Raw genomic sequence first — 14,406 nt, 5'->3', positions numbered from 1 at the left:
AACATAGTAAATCGAACCATTAATTGCTGATATATCGACATTAGAAAACGGTGGGTTGTTTGAATGAGACTTAGAAAACATCAATGTTTCTGTTTTTAAACCTTTGCATGGCAATATCTCAGCAACTAAGTTCAAAAAAGCAAAACATAGAGAATTTTCTCAGCTTTTCAAAAAATTTTTTTTCAAGAGTCGGCAAACATGTGCACTAATTTAAAAAAAATGAAAAACTGCGACTATTTTCAAAAAAGTTACCTGAAAATGGCTTAAGCTTGAAAACGGTGCACTTTATTAAAAATTCACTAAAGTACTTTTTGATTGCAAATTTGATTTTACATCGAAAAATGAAGTTGAAAAATGTTTGCGACCAATATTTCGATTTTTTGAAAAATCAGTATTGGTTAAAAAATGTATAACTCGGTCAAAGATTTTTTGAACAACCTGTAAATTTCTGAAAAGTTGGCATTTAATGTCCTCTAAATTATATCAAAAAATTAAAAATAATTTTTTTAGCAAATCAAGATTTAGTGACAAAAAGTTGAATAAAAAATCACCAAATTTTTTTTAACGTAAATCTTTTTTTTCAGTGTAGTCCATATCCATACCTACAACTTTACCGAAGACACCAAATCGATCAAAAAATTCCTTCAAAGAATACAGATTTTTGAATCATTTTTGTATGGACAGCTGACAAATTTGTTTGGAAAATTATATGGACAAACTAATGATGCAAAATGGCTTCTTTGGGCATCCCGAAGGCACCAAAAAAGTTTCAATCGAATTAAAAAATACAAAAAAATCGAATGACCGAAATCTGAGAGCACTGCTCTATTACTATATAAGATATTTTTTCGTGTTTTAACAGCCAAATCTGACGAGACCTTTCCTGCCAAAAGGGGCGTGCGAAAGCACATGTTTCTTATTGCCTTTCGTTGGATAAATCTACGAGAGGTCCCTCGTTTCAAGCCCAATCCGCGCAAGAAGCTCGCGCTCGCGAATTAACCAATCGTGTTTTCAAGTTACGAAAAATTTCAATCATGCCCTCACCTCACCACATCTATCCCCCCACACTTCCTCCCCCTCAAATCGATACCTTCTCCCACCCACCCACAATCAACCATTACCGATTGGAGCACCGAGGCCGCACATAAAATCACGTTCACCTATCTGGCGTAGAGGAGGCGGCTGCCAGATTGAAGAAATGTTCCGTTCTCTTTCGAGATTCCGCGGATAGTTTTATGTGGCGGGCTTTTTTTATTTTTGTATTTTTTTGCACCGAAGCTCCTTTCTTGGGGCAGCTTCATTATTTCGGCACAGTTGCTGCTGCTGATGCTGCGGTCGATCACTTTTGATCTCTGGGGGCCAAAGGGGGAAAGATGGTGGAGATACAGTGTTTGCTTGATTTTCAGACCCCAGATAAGTTTTATCATGGGTAATTTTACGATTTTAAAGGTTTAAATTTAAACCACTAGAGATCACCAAGAATAGAAAGGCTCAATTGACTTTAAGATGAACCTCTATCTCTAAGATTACTGTGAGGCACTCTAATCTCAACCAGAGAGTGGAATGTTCCTTATGCAGATAATCGCGAGGTATTTTGCCCGGGCCGTTGAACCATCCTTGGGTGGGGATGGATAGTACATCTCAAGCATTATGGTTTAGAATACAACGATACTGTAAGCTGAGAAGATTTCATATCAGCTGCAGCTGTTGCTACGGATATTGTTTGAATTGGAATTTTATGATAAATTTTTGCATCTCGTTAAATTTTATTGAAATTTTTGAATATTACAAAACCATTATTCATTAAAATTAAAAAAATGCTAATGAATTTAAAACTTTTCACAAGTACGTCAGTACTGTGCACTCTCCCCGTCAATCCAGCTTCCATCACCTCTGACGGCAATTGTTGTGGGGGAGGCAGTTTCTTCCCTGCCACATTGTTGTCAAACTTTTGCAACAAGAAATCACGGGCGGGCTGGCAAGCTCACACAAAACATGCCCGGACACATCCCCACGACCACCGACCATAACGGGGGACGTGACTCTCTGGTCCATCACCAAAGAGCATCACTGGGGTTGAGTAACTTTTCAGAAGGGTGTATAAGGGTTGAGTAATTTTTTTTTAGGTTTATTACAGTTTTGATGGATTCCGAGTATTTTCTTTTCAATTTTATTTAGAAATGTTTTTAGAAAACAGATGTTTTGATATTTTATGAAATTTATAAAAAAAAATGATTAAAAGTTTAAATCACTTTGAAAACTATACCAAGTAACAGTTAACCCAACGTGGATGCTGCAGTTTGAACCACCTATCCAATTTTCAAAGAAAAAATCAACTCCCAGTAAATGGTACAGAACGAAATGTAAATGAGTCGAGTACGAGTACGTGACTTTTCACGATTCATGTGATAACCGGCGTCAACGTCGTCGTCTTCTTGGCCCAACGTAAAACGAGATGAATGTGGAATTACTTTTTATTATTTCCCCCCTGCTCCAACTACCCCCCGCAAGTTGAAAATGTGACGTGACGTGTTGTTACCCATCTCAGACGAGCGCGAGAGAGACAGCCTAACTGACGGTTGAAGCACATTTTCATGGACTGTCTGGTAATGAGCACATCACATTCACCGAAACGAACTGAAGCTGAATGACGATTAGAAAGGAAGCGGAAGGCGTGAAATCGGTGCGAGCGCCATCAACCGCGCGGTTGAGCAATTTGAGGCTCACACAATTGAAACGTGTCAATCGGTTATTAGGAAATCGAATCAGTGCCTTCGATACTTATTACCAAATATCTCACGGGGGTTTAAAGTGCGCACTGGAATCCAATCATGGCAAGGGGTCCGACAGCGGATTTCGCCATAAAACAGAAAATTATGGTTTCCCCTTCTTTGGGCCCTGTTGCCGAATAGGGTATTATGGTGTCTGTTGCATTGAGAAAAGCTTACCCAAAAATCGCACGGTTCTGATGATTAAACGGTAACTAAGCCGCGGTGGTAAAGCGTTTCATTGCAGATCGATGATTGAATGTAACCCTTGGCAATGTGGATCTTATATATGGATTATTTGATCTTTTTATCAGAAAAAAATGGTAAAAAAAGTTTAAATATCGTTTTACTTTCCTCCTGATCAACATCGGGAAATTGCTGCGATCCTGCGCTGCGCCGCGATGACAGAAGTGAAAAATTTTCGTTCTAAAAACGCAGAATTTCCTGCGAGTAGGGGAAATATACCCATTTTAATCACTCTAAGCCGTTCGACCAATTCTAATCACTTTTGCCTTTTTCCACTATTAAATCAACATTTTCAGATGTATCAACAATGCTTGCTCACTTTTATTTGAGCTATTTATTACTTTGGAACAGCCAAAAACACTCTATGAAAGCTGTAAGCAAAAGGTTGGGCACCCTTTTTTAAACTTTTGCATATCTCAGCAACTAAGGGTTGATTTTACATCGAAAAAAAGAAGTTGAAAAATTTTTGCGACCAATATTTCGATTTTGGAAAAAATCAGTATTGTTTAAAAAATTCATAACTTGGTCAAAAAAAAATTACACAACCTGGAAATTTCTGAAAAGTTGGCATTTGATGTCCTCTAAAACATATCAAAAAATAGAAAAATAAAACTAGTGTTTTTCGGAAATCAAGTTTAAGTGACAAAAAGCTAAATAAAAAATCACATTTTTTTACCGTGTATCATTTTTTTCTGTGTAGTCCGTATTCATACCTACAACTTTGCCGAAGACACCAAATCGATCAAAAAAATCCTTCAAAAGATACAAATACATATCATACATCGTTTTTGTATGGACAGCTGCCAAATTGGTTTGGAAAATTATATGGACAAACTAATGATGCAAAATGGCTTCTTTGGGCATACCGAAGGCACCAAAAAAGTTGCAGTCGGATTAAAAAATTCAAAAATTAAAATTCTACAAAAAAAAAACAATTTCGTAGAGAATTGCTTTATATCAGAAATAGTTTTAATTCCAAATTCAATAGATTCAAGTTATCAACACATCAACATAGAACGCTCCAAGATCACTGTCTATAACAAATCTATAAGTCAACAGAAAAAAAACATTGGTTCGATTAGAAGGGGTGGAAAAACAATTCTTGATAAATTATTTATTATTTTATTCTTTCAAGTCAAGTAAAAAAAATCTAAAAAAATCTGTTTTGGGCTGGAATTGCTCAACATTCTTATCAATTGTTCTTTTATTGTTAAAATATTATTTCTAGATTTCAAAAGCTTCTAAATTCAATCCAGTTTTGCTACTATCCATATGGGCCACGAAGGTTGAAAGGGTCATTTAGAAAAAAAGAGGTCTAAGCCTCAGCTCGGATGATAACCAGATTGCCACCCAGGCAATAAAACACCTCGCAATCCCACGATTAACACTCACTTTAGAACATAAATCGTGCATATTTTTCTCCTTCAAACAAGTTGGAAAGAGCAGCATCTAAGAGTGAGTGAAGAGAAAAAAAAAGAGTCACGAACTAACGAATTAACAGCAGTACTGCGGGGGGATCCATATAGATTTGTGTAATTAATAACAGTGCCTAGAACTAATTAATGGTACGTGTCGTGAGATAAACAAGCATTTTTCTCGGGCGAAATCGTGCCCGTTGATGGATGCCAGGGAACCGCTCCTCTTAAAACCCAGGTCGGGAGTGGTGCGAAGGTGAAAATAGCATAGATCTGTTTTTCTTCAACTCTTTTACCCTAGCGCGCGCACCTTTTTCCACAACTAATCAGTTCAAGTTGTTTAGTTGCCGACGCCGACACCGCACAATTTCATTCCGCGAAAGCACACACCTCTCTTTTGCCCCGGTCTAAGTGGATCATTAGCGGCAGGCCTTTTTTCTACGGAATCAACCGGGTAGTTGGACGAGTTTACGCGCCAACCTCCCCCGATATAAAATGCAGATTAAAACAACTAGTAGTGTGATCATGACTATGATTGACATATTTTGAAACTAACTTTCTTTAGTAAAATTATTCAAGCTCAAAAAGTTGAGCAACAATTTTTTTTGTTCAATATAAGAAAGCTTAACTTTGTCTTAGCAAAAAAAGAAAAAGAAAATTGACAAGATCCAGAACTAAAGAAAAATCCAATGCTTCCCCTTCTGCTGTCAGCACCAACGATTCAACGCGCTGTTACCGTAAACGCGCGCATTTAACAAATCATAATTTTGATATATAACAGCAAAGCAGCAATAACAACAGACGGTGGAAGTGTAGCGGAAGGAAAACGTTTATTATTGATGCGGAGAGGAGCAGAGCAGTTTGGGCGGCTCAAATAATTTGAATCAGCCGTTGCTGTTTAGGGTGGGGCACTTTCTTGTAGTGTATTTAAAAATTGCAAATAGTTTTTATTTTATTTTATCTATTGTGTGGAATTTGTTTAAAACATTCCTTTTTGCCTTCCTTACCTCAATGAGGAGAGGCTATAAAATCACTCGAAAAATGAACTTCTTAATTCGACCTAGACGTAGACCCGCCTTCACTTATACCTATCGATTAAGAATTAAATTCTGAACAAATATCTGTGCGTGTGTCTGGATGTGAGTCCGTGCCCGATTTGGACCGTGTTGGTCTCATTCGATCCGTCTTGGGGTCCTTCAAGACCCTAGTTAATATTATGAAGTTTAGAAAAGTATTTTAAAAGTTATGCTTTAAAAACGATTTTAGCTAAACTTCGGAAGATTGTAAAAAGGGTGGTTTTGTAAGTCCCTTAATATATTTAGAATACACTCTAAGCAGGCGTTGCGACCATCAGTATGAACACTGGATGCCCTTTTTGTGATGATTACTTAATTTATCAATTAATTATTCGCCAAGAGGTTTCAAAAGTTATTTATTATAAAACAGATCGAAACTGCTTATCACTCTAATAATTTTTAACATAACATAAGTCTTAAAAATGACGATGTTGCTTGCCACTAGTTTCGTTAACATAGCGGAACGGTTCTTTAATTTTTCACTGCGTTGGTTATTACCTATTCACGGCTGACCTTCAGTCGAGTTTTGGGTTAATTGGGCAGAACAACAATTAGGAATTTAAATTTTTATGTATTATGCTTCAGCCTTTTAACGATGTGAATATTGTTGGAATGTTGAATATATGTCTGAAAGTTATAGTTCAACAAATTGAATTAATTTAGATAAGCAAATAAGATTGAAGATTCATCATGTTTACTGTTCTAAAGCATAACATTTCATAAAATTTAATTAATTTATACTTTTTTAAATTTTTTTTTTTTTTTTTTTGAATTAAATATACTTTATTGAATCTTTCTTATAATAATTACATTTGGTTTACATAATAAGTGGTCAGCTGTGGCTCTTCAGCTTTAGTTTGCTTTTCGTGATTTAAACACTGTTCATTTTTATAACTTTAAAAGTATATGATTTATCATTTTTGTAACACTAGGTACAATGAGGAAAAAAAAAATGTTAAGAAAACATAACCTAACCTAAAACTAACTTAATCTTACCATAAACTAAACCAATCCTTGAATCAAGGGGTATTCAGATATAGCACATTTTTCCCTGAATTTCAAACATTTTTCTTGAATCTTCTGATCCAACATTTTAACTTCTGCTAATTCATGAACCTCACTTGATCTTGTCCAGCCAGGAACATTCAAAACCATTTTGAGTACCTTGTTTTGGACACGCTGGAGCTTCAATTTATGAGTTCTAGCGCAACACTCCCAAACAGGTACTGCATACTCAATAACGGGGTAAATTATTTGTTTGTAAACTGCTAACTTATTTTTCAAAGATAGCTTTGATTTTCTGTTAATTAAAGGATACAAACACCTGATGAGAATGCTGCACTTGTTCAATATTTTATCTACATGCTGCCGAAACAAAAGTTTCGAGTCAAGTATGAGACCTAAATAGACAACTTCCTTTGACCAGGGTATCGAAACATCATTCATTTTAATCAAAACATCATCCTTTGGGACAAATCTGGCCGATTTGGAAAGTGGGAAAATGATGGTTTGAGTTTTGGCTGCATTTATGCGAATTTTCCAGTCGCCAAAGTATTCGGAAAGAACGTCAAGACCCTTCTGAAGACGGCCAACTAAATATCTGGTTATTTTACCCTTATAAATAACGGCAGTGTCATCAGCAAAAAGTGACAACACACCATTACCAGGAAGAGTAGGCAAATCAGATGTAAAAATATTGTACAGAAGTGGGCCAAGAATACTTCCTTGGGGAACCCCAGCATCAATGTTGAATAATCCAGAAGCAATCCCATTCAGAAAAACCTTGAACGATCTCTCCGAAAGATAGTGCTGGATAATTTTGATAAGATACATTGGAAAACCGTATAAATACAGTTTATGTATCAAACCATCATGCCAAACATTGTCAAAAGCCTTCTCAACATCCAACAAAGCCATAGCAGTTGATTTAGACTCAAGCTTGTTCTGCTTGATGATTTTAGTTACTCTCGTAAGCTGATGAGCAGTATTATGTCCCTTTCGGAAGCCAAACTGCTCGTTCAAAATTATATTATTATCGTTGGTAAAATCCAAAAGCCTTGAATAGATGACCTTCTCAAAGAGTTTGGACAGACTACTCAAAAGACTAATGGGACGATAACTTGTTGGCGATGTTGGATCTTTTGAGGCTTCAAAATTGGTATGACTTTGCCCAGCTTCCAATTGGTGGGGAAGTAACCAAGTTGCAAACATTTATTGAAAATATTGGCTAGATGTTGAAAGAACTGATCACTCTGTTTTTTCAACACCAGATTAAAATGTTATCAAAGCCTGGAGCTTTCATATTTTTCATTTGTTTAACTGCAACTTTGACTTCCTCACCAGAAACATGGGAATCTGCAGGAAATTCAAAGGTAGAGTCATTGATTGTTGAAATACTATTGGCAACTGATGTTTCTTTACGGCTGGTCATGGAAGCGCCAAGATTATGTGAACTAACAAAATGAAGCCCAAGTGCATTTGCCTTTTCCTCGGATGTAATCAAAGGAGAATCCTCAACAATAAGAGGAGGAATAGGCTTTGGTTTGTTTTTAAGAACTTTTGAAAGTTTCCAAAATGGTTTTGAATAATTCCCAAGCTGGCTTACATGTTTTGAAAATTCTTGATTTCTGATATTGTCAAGTCGGTCTTGTATGATTTTGTTCAAATTGTTCACTGAAATCTTTTGTCATAGTCCCCAGTCCGTTGATATTGTCTCCTATAAACATTCCTAAGTCTAATCAAGTGTTTAGTATCTACGTCAATATCAGTTACCTTAAAATTAACAGGAACCTCCCGAACGTTGGCAGCCTCTGCTTGGTTGATAGCCTGCTGGATCACCTCCAGCGAACGATCAATATCAGCAGAAGTTTCCGGGTGTTGATCATAGTCGATGTTGCTGTCGACCACTTGCTGAAACTGCTGCCAGTCAACGTTGTGGTAATCTTTCCGGGTTGGTTGCCGCTGCGGAGTAACGGAAGCTCCAACCTCCACAACCACCGGATAGTGATCAGAACTCAACTCTTCAAACACCTCAGGATGAGCCACGTTCTCAGCCATATTGGTAATGAAGAAGTCGATGATTGAGTGATTCCCAGACCGAGCCACCCTCGTTGGACGATCCGGACTCACAACGTTGTAGTATCCGTTTTGCAGATCGTTGTGCAGAATCACTCCGTTCCGATTCCTCCTGCTGTTGCCCCAAACTTCATGCTTCGCGTTGAGGTCACCAGCGATGATGTACTTTGCGCTCCGCCGTGTCAGCTTCTGGATATCGCTCTTCAGTTTTGCTGCTGAACCATCTCTGGCATTCACCTGACGTGGGCAGTATGCAGCAATGAAGAGTACTGGGCCAACCGAAGTGGGAATTTCCACCCAACGGCCTCGATGATGTCCAGCTTAAAGTGTGGCAGCCGGCGTGGCTTGAGATCACGATGAACAGCGACAAGCACACCTCCTCCTCCAGAGGTGGTCCTATCGAGCTGCGTCGCGATCTTGTAGTTTTGCAGATAAACTTTTTCACCGGGCTTCAGATGAGTTTCCGTGATGGCAGCTACGTCGATCTCCTTCTCGCGAAGAAAATCCACCAGCTCTAAATTCTTCCTCCTAATGGAGCAAGCGTTCCAATTCAGCAGCTTGAGGGACCTACGATCCATACTGGATGACGAACGAGGTCAGCACTTCAATCTGCTGGGTCTTGGTTTTGCATCCACGCAGTGCAGCGGACATCTGTTTGAAAATATTGAGGAGTTCGGTTGAGGTGTAAAGATCATTACCATTTTCCTCAACTGCTGGTTCTTGGGTTGGTCTTGGCTCCTGGCTGAAGCCCGGTGGTGGCGGTCTCGGCTCCTGGCTGGAACCCGGCCGTGGATGATTCATCTCAGCTCTCTTCCTGGGATCCAACGGCAACGGTGCCAAGTTTGGGACCTGGCGTCGCGGTTGAAGAGGTGGAAAATTTTCCTCCACCAGGGCTGGAGGAGTTCTACGACGCTGAGGCTGATTCTTCGTCGATGCTTGCTGCCGAATTTTCACGAACTCAGCTCTCTTGGGGCACTTTCGGTCGGTTGACGAGTGCTCACCGTTGCAGTTGAGGCACTTCACCAGCGAATCTTGGATGCACTGGGATGTGATGTGCGCATCGGTACCACATTTGGCGCAACGACGCTTCAGGTGGCAGTTCTTACCTCCGTGCCCGAAGCCCAGGCAGTTGAAGCATTGTGTGACGTCACGATGCACTGGTCGGTATCGCTCCCACGACACGATAATGTTGAAAACCGCTCGAATTGCCTTCAGCTCAGGAAGCGTCGTCGATCCCTTAGCCAAATGCAGCAGGTAGAGCTGGTCACGGTACTTGATGTCTTTGTTGCGTCGGCTCATTTTGTGCACGGCCAACACATCCAGTTTCAAAACTTTTAGCTCGGCAGCTAATTCCTCCACTGGCATGTCGTACAGACCTCTGACGACGATTTTGTACGGCTTATCCATGGCGACATCATGGGTAAAGTACTCCGCCTCGTTTTCGGTCAAGTAATCCTTGACCAGTTGATAGTGCTGCCTGGATTGCACCAGCACCTTAAATCCGTCCTGACACAGACGAATGTTGCCTAGGACTTTCCCAGACTTGATGAGTTCAACCAGCCCCGCTCGAAAGTCGATCGTTGCTGCTGATTGCCGCACATAAAAAGGAGGCAGTTTCTCCTTTCGCTGTTTCACTTCATTCTCCTTTGCTTCCGCTACCTGGTCCTCGTCAGGCAGTCCAGCAAACTTGTTGTTCTTCAATAGCTGCTCCTCGTGCGACGAAGAGTTCTCCTCCTCCTCATCCATCGGTACAGTACCGTCGCTCTTTTTCGTCTTTTTGCTGTTCGATGTCACTTCCAAAAGCACCTTCCTTTTGGAAATCCCCGGTTTTTGGCCATCAGTTGAGGCCTCAACCTTCCTTTTGGAAATTCCCACTTTTTTGCCTGCTTGAGCCGCAGGTAGGGCAATATTGCCGGCGTTTTGCGCCGGGACGCGACGAGTCATGTTGATTCAGACAACCTTCACCAACGAATGCTCGGATAACAATTTTTATACTTTTTTATGTTTCTTCCTCTCAACAGAACCTGCTCGCCGAGCTGCGCGCACTGAAAGAGGCTAACCAGCGGCTCAGCGATGACAACCAGGAACTGCGGGATCTGTGCTGCTTCCTGGACGATGACCGGCAGAAGGGCCGCAAGCTGGCCCGGGAGTGGCAACGGTTCGGCCGGTACACGGCCAGCGTGATGCGCCAGGAGGTGTCCGCTTATCAGGTTGGAAATCTCTTCTTTAGAAGTTAGACGTTATTTTCATGAAATTCTTTAAATGTTCGTTTTTTAGACCAAACTGCGCCAGCTTGACGACAAGCAGCAGGAGTTGATCAGGGACAACTTGGAGTTGAAAGAGCTCTGCCTGTATCTGGACGAGGAGCGAAGCAACCCGAATCGACCCTCGGGAGGTAGCAATGGCGGAGGAGGAACTAATGGAGGAACGGGTGCGGGAGTCACCTGTTCCAACTGTGGCAGCAATAACACCAACGCGCAGTCGGCTTCGTCCATGCTGTCCCGCTCCGGGATGACGGAGACGGAAGCAGCTCGAGCACGAACGCCGACGAGAACCAGCAGATGTGTGGAGGACAGTTTGGCCGGAACGGGTTGGCGGTAAGCTTATTTTTTCTAGATTTAAAGGGGTATGTTATTAATTCTTCTAAATTTTAGGACCTCACCATCCGGTCTCCGCTCAGCGACCAAACCCTGCAGTACGTCCGCTCGCTCGAGTCCCGAATACGGCAGCTGGAGGAGGAACGCTGCGCCATTCTGAAGAACGTCCCCCTGAACCCCACATCAAACGGCCACGTTCCAGAAGGAAAGCAACAACTTCAACAACAACAACAGCAACAAATCGTCATGGATCCCATTTCTGGCCGCCCCGAAGCCGTCGTTCGAGCGCTCCAAGTCCTCGAAGTCCGCGAACAGCTCGAGCGGGAACGAATCGGTCCGAATCTTGTCCCAGACGCCCTGGACGACGGAGAAAAGGCGCTCGTCCGCGAAATGTGCAATGTTGTGTGGCGAAAGCTCGAGGACGCGCCCAACACCGGCATCGATCAGCACGTCTGACCGGACCACGTGTGCAGATCATGGCCACGTGACTCAGCGGAAAGCCTCAAAAGCAGCAGCACTCATCAAGAACTTGATCTTGAGAAACTAGTTCTCCTCTTCCTTGATGATGTACAAATTAATTATAATGATTCTTCAGAAAAATAGAATTGAGATGGGCAAAGGCACGCGTTCTTAAAAAGCAAAATCTAACCCTAAAAGAATTCACATTTCTAATGTTCAGAAAGGATCAACCTTCGTCCGAAAAAAAGGAATGCAACACAACACTCGGACAAAAAGGAAACGAATCGAATCCAGCCTAACCTATTCAATTAGACTTAACCGAAAGTATTTATCATCGTTTATATTTATACTTTCCCCTCCCTCCTCCGTCTTCTTACCGGGCTTTAAGAAGAAATTGTTGTGCAGGAGGAGAAGGTTGTGCAGACAGTGTAATTACCGGGCAGCACGAGAGTAACGAGAGTAGCTCCTAACACGCGGAATTCTTTTGGCTATTTAAGGCACTCGGTGTGGCCTTTTTTTTTAAAAGGTAACTGGTTTCGACTGGCCGAACCTCCCAACGGATAGTGAAAGGAATGTTTATGGGGCAGCTTGTATAAAGTGTACACTTAAAATATGATTGAATAGGGCTTTTTAACAATATGTAACATGTGTGTAAAGGAGAACTTGAAAAAAATATGGACTAATATTTCAGCGCTATGTATCTGTGTATCCGCGAGGATTTCTTTGTTAGAGTTGTTTTTATATACATAATTTTTACACTTATTAAACGGTTGTTATTGAGAAGAATTGGTGACTTGTGTTTTAATGAAAGAAAATCCCTTGAATTTTAATATATGAAGACAACATTGAATAAAATTAAAAGAAATAACGTTTGTTCGCGTTTGATTTGTATTTTTCCATAAAAAAAAAACCATTTGCAGAAAAATCATCAGTAACTACAAAATTCATCGTCAGGTTCTGCTCGGGTTCACCTGAAATATTTCAATGCTGATGTCTTGGCTAAATTTCATTGCAATGGTTTGGATCTTGACTATCTTCGATTTGAACCATTCTTGGCCACAGTTGATAATGAACTGTGAATTGGGCAAAATTTCATACCAGTTCTCATGAGTGGGACTACCGGGGTGCAACAAGCGTCTAAAATTGATCATTTTGATTTGCTTGATTCACTGAAATTGAAAATTGCTTGCTTGTTCATGTTAGACTAAATTTTCAAAATAACCATTGTACCATAAAATCTATTGACAACAAAAAAACCTCTGAAACAACTCCATATAAAAATAAAAAAACTTTAGTTCATTAAAAATCGTATATTTTTCAACTTTTATCATAAGTTATTTTAAGCTAAAACTTTTGCAATAAAATATATCTTTATAAAACTATATTTTTCATTTTTTAACATACTTTATTATATTATTTGGCATTAAAAAAAATCAAATCAAATTATTCGCTCTACAGCATTGCCTTGGCGTTCTCGATTGCGAGATTCCTACTCGAAACTAGGTGTCCGAAGGCTTGATTGTTGAGGCAATTGCAAACCTCTTTTTACACCTAAGCTTCCATCCACCCCGAGATTCGAACTGACGACCTTTGGATTGTTAGTCCAACTGCCTACCAGCGACTCCACCGAGATAGGACCCAGGGAGACGACTCCTTCACCTGGACTGAGCTAACGACCTAACCTCTTTAGGTTAGTCCGGGGCCAACATTTACTTCCCTGTCCGACGGAAGGAGTGATCAGACAAATCTCGTCTCAAAATTTGCCACCGGGACCGTCTGGGATCGAACCCAGGCCGACTGGGTGAGAGGCAATCACGCTTACCCCTACACCACGGTACCGGTATTAAAGACATTTAAAAATTGAAGGGATTCGAAATTTCAAGAAAATCAAGAAATGTCAAGAAAATCAAGAAATGTCAAGAAAATCAAGAAATGTCAAGAAAATCAAGAAAATCAAGAATTTCAAAAAAATCAAGAAAATCAAGAAAATTAAGAAATTCAAGAAAATCAAGAAAATCAAGAAAATCAAGAAAATCAAGAAAATCAAGAAATTCAAGAAAATCAAGAAAATCAAGAAAATCAAGAAAATTAAGAAATACAAGAAAATCAAGAAAATCAAGAAAATCAAGAAAATCAAGAAAATCAAGAAAATCAAGAAAATCAAGACAATCAAGAAAATCAAGAAAATCAAGAAAATCAAGAAAATCAAGAAAATCAAGAAAATCAAGAAAATCAAGAAAATCAAGAAAATCAAGAAAATCAAGAAAATCAAGAAAATCAAGAAAATCAAGAAAATCAAGAAAATCAAGAAAATCAAGAAAATCAAGAAAATCAAGAAAATCAAGAAAATCAAGAAAATCAAGAAAATCAAGAAAATCAAGAAAATCAAGAAAATCAAGAAAATCAAGAAAATCAAGAAAATCAAGAAAATCAAGAAAATCAAGAAAATCAAGAAAATCAAGAAAATCAAGAAAATCAAGAAAATCAAGAAAATCAAGAAAATCAAGAAAATCAAGAAAATCAAGAAAATCAAGAAAATCAAGAAAATCAAGAAAATCAAGAAAATCAAGAAAATCAAGAAAATCAAGAAAATCAAGAAAATTAAGAAAATTAAGAAAATCAAGAAAATCAAGAAAATCAAGATAGTATGTAATCACGGTCGTCAATAGCGTAACAAAACTAATCAACAATAAATGGCGGCGGACTCGTAAACGACCTTACCTCCAGAGACCAACATAATTTGATTAAATTATTGAGTCTCTTTTCCATG

At 39.5% G+C, this 14,406-nt stretch overlaps 1 protein-coding gene across 1 annotated transcript in view; it reads left to right on the top strand.

Annotated features, from left to right (window-relative positions):
• The window catches only part of LOC6033300 (coiled-coil domain-containing protein 85C), a 96,245-nt gene extending 83,823 nt beyond the window's left edge, over window positions 1-12,422 (top strand). The window contains 4 exon segments of the mRNA XM_038254896.1: window positions 10,602-10,790; window positions 10,858-11,079; window positions 11,082-11,177; window positions 11,235-12,422. Coding sequence (XP_038110824.1) covers window positions 10,602-10,790; window positions 10,858-11,079; window positions 11,082-11,177; window positions 11,235-11,633 — 906 coding nt within the window. The 3' untranslated portion in view covers window positions 11,634-12,422.
• Window positions 12,423-14,406: the final 1,984 nt, after the last annotated feature.

The sequence above is a fragment of the Culex quinquefasciatus genome, chromosome 2, assembly GCF_015732765.1.
Source record: "Culex quinquefasciatus strain JHB chromosome 2, VPISU_Cqui_1.0_pri_paternal, whole genome shotgun sequence".
Classification (NCBI taxonomy): domain Eukaryota; kingdom Metazoa; phylum Arthropoda; class Insecta; order Diptera; family Culicidae; genus Culex; species Culex quinquefasciatus.
Note: the sequence above shows the minus strand (reverse complement) of the source record. Positions and strands in the feature narration are given on the sequence as shown.